A 4,439-nucleotide genomic window follows, 5' to 3' on the forward strand; every position below is an offset into this window, starting at 1 on the left:
GGGGCCTCCCTGAGCGGGGCTCGGCGAGGGCCTGCTGCTCGCTCCCCCCTGGGCTCCTCCCTGTAGCCCCCTCGGCTCCGACTCCTGCCAGGTTGCCCATGGAGCTCGGTGCACTGAGTTCCCCTACCGAAATGGGAAAGGGCCAGACCACGTGGGCCCCACTCACCAGTCAGGCTTCCGAGGCGCGAGGTTGGCCAGGTCCTGGGACAGGAGGAGGCACACATGACGAGTGGTTACAGAGGCGGGGAGACAGGAGGGGAGAAGGCTTGCTGGAGATGGGAAGGGGCTGAGGGAGCGCGGGGAAGGGAGAAGGCCCACAGGCCGCAGGTGGACAGGAGGTGGAAGGGGCCGAGTGAGCCGCAGGGAAGGGAGAAGGCCGACAGACCGCAGGTGGACCGGCCCCAGCTCTCACCACTTCCTCGATCACCGGCTCAGGCTTGGCGGCCTCCAGCTGCTCCTTCACCTTCTCTTCCACTAGAGGGCGCAAGACAACAGCGGAGGCCAGTGGGACAGTGGCCAGGGCTGCAGACGCTCCAGGGGTGGGAGGGTGGCCACAGGTTGAAAGACACGATGCCAGCAGGAAGACCACCACCAGCTGGAGCCGACAGCCTAGGCCAGCGTCAGGAAGCAGATGCGCATCTCAGCCTGTCTCCCACCCTCTGCACAGGACAAGTGTGGCTTTGGGGAGGCCCTGAGGCCTGGCTGGTCCTGCGGGCCTGGCCTGAGCCATCTCAGCTATGTGCTCCCGAGAAGGGGAGTCTTGCCCTGGGCATAGACCTCAGGAGCACTACCATCCCTGCCCCCGGCCCCATCCTGCCTCACCCCCTCCAGAGGCAGAAAGCTGGGGTCTGAGCCCACAGGGGCTGTTGTTCAGCCCTCTCCTGGCCCCGTACTGCCACACCAGCCGCTGCCAAACCATGAGAACTGCCCGGAGGTGTGGATTTGGGGGTGGAGGAGGCGGGATGCACACTGGGGACAGTGAGAAGATGAACCACTACAATTGGCAGTCAATGAGATGACACCAAGGCCGTCTGCAGGCCCAGGGTGGGGACAGAGACTGACGTGGACCTGAGGCGTGGTGTGGACTGGCTGCAGCGTGGATCGGCTGCGGTGTCCCCAGCATCACCACAGCCTCAGGGGACCCCTCCCACCCTGTGCCACCCCCAATGCTGCGGGTGCCAGGCCCTGGTCAGCGTCTCTCACTCAACCTACCCAGAGCATGTGCGTCCTCCTGCCTGCACATCCCTCTTGCCCAAGGGCCCCAGCGTCACTTCCACTCCTCAGCCCTCGCAGGTCCTCGGGAGGCCCCACCTCAAGGTGTGGGCAGGGCGTGGTGCCAGGGCCTCTCTGCTGCCCCCAGTACCACCTGCGTATTTGCAGGAGATGGTGCCGTGCGTCCTGGAGGCCCACCGTGTGCTCTGGGCCTGGGGTTCTTCTCTAAGAGGGCACTGACAGCGCCAGGGGCAGAGGTGCAGGGCATGCGCCTACCTGCCACTGGTTTGGCCTGGGGCACCCGCCTCCTCTTCAGGTCTTCATCCTCCGGGACATAGTTCCGCAGCCTGAGCTCCCTGGGAGAGGACCAGCGGGGATGAAGTGCCGGGTCTCAGCTGGCACTGGGCTCATCCCCCAGCTTCTCCATCTGACAGTCCGGGGGGCTGCACGGTCACCGCGGGCTCACAGTGCTGCTACACATCCGACCCCAAGGCGAGGATGACCCTGCCAGGGCCACAGCTCCTCCTGCCTGGCCCATCTCAGAGCTTTTGTGTCCTGGGCCAACAGGCCTCAGCCACTAGAGAGGGCCCATGTGTGCCAGGTCAGGGTCGTGTGGCAGTGAGTGAGGGACAGCACGCAGACAGGATGCAAGGCCCAAGGGACTTCAGGGCACGGCTGCCTGCAGTCATGGGAATGTGGCAGGCCTCCGGGAGGAGGTGGCATCCCGGCCTGAAGCTGTGGCAGACAAGGCTAAGAAGCAGAACACACAGGGCTAGCTCCCTCCAGGAAGCTGGGAGTGACTGAGGGAAGCTGGAGTGGCCGTGAGGCCTGGGGGTGGGCGTGATGCCGGGCCCGGCAGTCCACGGTCCACCTGGCTAGCATGACAACCCCGCCTCCTGCGAGTTCCGAAATGTCACCGAGGCAGGGAGGAGCCACAAGGCCCAGGCCCAGTGGACTGACTGCAGCCGGCTCACAGGGCTCCCCTGGCTGAGCGGGTGAGACCCCAGCTCCCACAGAGAGGCCTGCCTTGGGACGGCCACAGAGCAGCAAGGCCCGGGTTCCGGGGGCTGCCGGGCCAAGCAAAGGCAGGACAGTGACACCGGGACAGACATCTCAGCCCTGAGGTGTGGCAGGGTCATTGCCAGTCACTGAGACTGGAGTGGCTGCTCCCCACTTCCCGACCACTGCCCCTCCATCCTTTGCCCACCGAGCTTCTGGGCTGGGCCAGTGGAGCTGACTCCCACAGTCCCGGGGGAGAGGCGCTCTCCAGGAGCCTGGCAGCCAGGGCTGGCCACGGTGGCAGGTGGCAGTGCTCAGGGCTGGGGCACTCAGGTGCCAAATCCTGTCCTCACCAGGAGCTCGCGCTTGGCAGTCTTCAGCCAAGGGGAGCAAGGGGGTGCCTGGCTGCCCACCCTCCGCTGGGACTGCAGTCTGGCCCCTGCCCCTGCTCGGACACCCTTCCTTCCCTGCTGCCAGGGCCAGGCAGGGGAGTCTGGCCTGCCCTTCCTCTACGGAGCAGGGACACTCACCTGCCTGCTCCCTCCCTGGCGCCTGCCTGGGGCCACAGGCTCAGGAGAGAGAGTGGGTGATCTGGCCCAGGACTGAGGAGGAGAGAGAGGGGCGGATCTGGCCCAGGACTGAGGAGGAGAGAGAGTGGGGTGATCTGGCCCAGGACTGAGGAGGAGAGAGAGTGGGGCGGATCTGGCCCAGGACTGATGACTTTCGTTCATGCAGGGTGGGGAGGAAAGAGGAAGAGAACCTGGGTGTGGGGAGAAAACCGCGGGTTAGTGAGAGCACCGCCTCTCAGACACCGGGACAGGGAGGCGAGCCTGGTGGAGCCTACCCTGCCTGGAGCTGAGCACGGTGGTGGTCAAGGACACCAGGTCGGCTGTTTCCACACCCCTACGAAGCGGGGTCCAGGCCCTCCGACTCACTGCGGGCAGGCATCATGAAGAGACGCCCCCACCCTGCCAGGCCAGGACTCCCTGGGAGGGGTTGCTGAGCAGTGGGGCAGCTGGAGGCCCAGCCTTCCAATGGAGGCCCAACACGTACCCCGGCTACGTAGCAAAACTGGCAACAGACAGATTTTTCAATCTATTCACCGGCCTTGGAGAAGCGCCTAGACAACCGGCCTTCAGGGGCGGCATGCACATGGGAGTGCGGCCCGTCTGAGCAAGCCTGCACCAGGCACCCCGGCCCGGGAGCCTTGGTCTGGTCACAGGCGGAGGCTGGAGCGCCAGCATGGGTGAGCTTCCCGCTGTCTCACGGGCCCTGGCAGGCTCCCCGGTCTCTGCTGTGACCTGCCTCGTGACCCCACCCCGAGTGCAGCGAGCCCGGCTGGACCCTCGCCAAGGCAGAAGTACAGCTGTGGACGAGCATGGCCACTGACCCGCGTGGCCTCTGGGAGGGGCACTATGACAGCACAGGTGGCAGGAAGACACTTCGCCGGTCCCCAGAAGGCAGGTACCACCAGCCAGCTGCCTGGCAGGAGGGAGACCGGCTCCTTCCTAGAGGAAAATAAGGGGTGCACAGCCTCGCAACGCCTCTAGAACTTCCATATGCGGCATCCGGCATTCGTCAAAACCGTGAGAAAAAACAGAAATGTCCTCACAGGAGCCCTAGATACTGACATGGTCAGAGATGAAATTCACCAAAGTTCAGGAAAGCAGGTCACGAGAGAGAGAGTACTAGCAGAGAACCGGAAACTGTAGAAATTAATCAAATGGAAATCTCTAACTGAAAAACATGACCGGAAGTGCGTGCCCGCTGACTGGGCTTGGCCGTTTGGAAGCAGCTGAAGAGAAGATGGGGACACTGCAACGCATGCCGGCAAGTGTCCAGACTGAGGCGAGAGGAGCCAAGTCGGAAAACACAGGGAAGGCTTGAGCAAATGGATTCTCACGTGGCTGACTGCGGTTCGAGTCTCGGATCTGGTGGCTTGCTTTCTGGCTTTCCCTTTCTCTCTCTCGGTCTCTCTAGTCAAATTAAAAAAATAAAAACAGTAACAAATGGAATTAAACAAAGTCTTTTTTTAAAAAAAGCAAATTACTGGGACCAGCAGTTAGCATAATGGCTATGTCGCTGGACTCCCATGTAGTCGACCGTGGTTCGAGTCCCGGACCCGGTGGCTTAAACTCACGCCGGGTGTGTGTGCGTGCGTGCCTAAGATCCCGAGAGGAGAACGGAGGAGAAGGGATTGCAGCGTGGTCATCCCCCCTGGGGGGGGG

General features: G+C 63.3%; 1 protein-coding gene across 1 annotated transcript in view; it reads right to left on the bottom strand.

Annotated features, from left to right (window-relative positions):
• CCDC12 (coiled-coil domain containing 12) overlaps positions 1 to 4,439 on the bottom strand; it is a gene marked incomplete at its 3' end in the record, with an annotated part of 51,892 nt that overhangs the window by 593 nt on the left and 46,860 nt on the right. Inside the window, 3 exon segments of the mRNA XM_014585210.2 lie at positions 167 to 201; positions 413 to 474; positions 1,489 to 1,568. Of these exon segments, the coding sequence (XP_014440696.1) occupies positions 167 to 201; positions 413 to 474; positions 1,489 to 1,568 (177 nt within the window).

Source organism: Tupaia chinensis, unplaced genomic scaffold (genome assembly GCF_000334495.1).
Source record: "Tupaia chinensis unplaced genomic scaffold, TupChi_1.0 Scaffold149184_1, whole genome shotgun sequence".
NCBI lineage: Eukaryota > Metazoa > Chordata > Mammalia > Scandentia > Tupaiidae > Tupaia > Tupaia belangeri.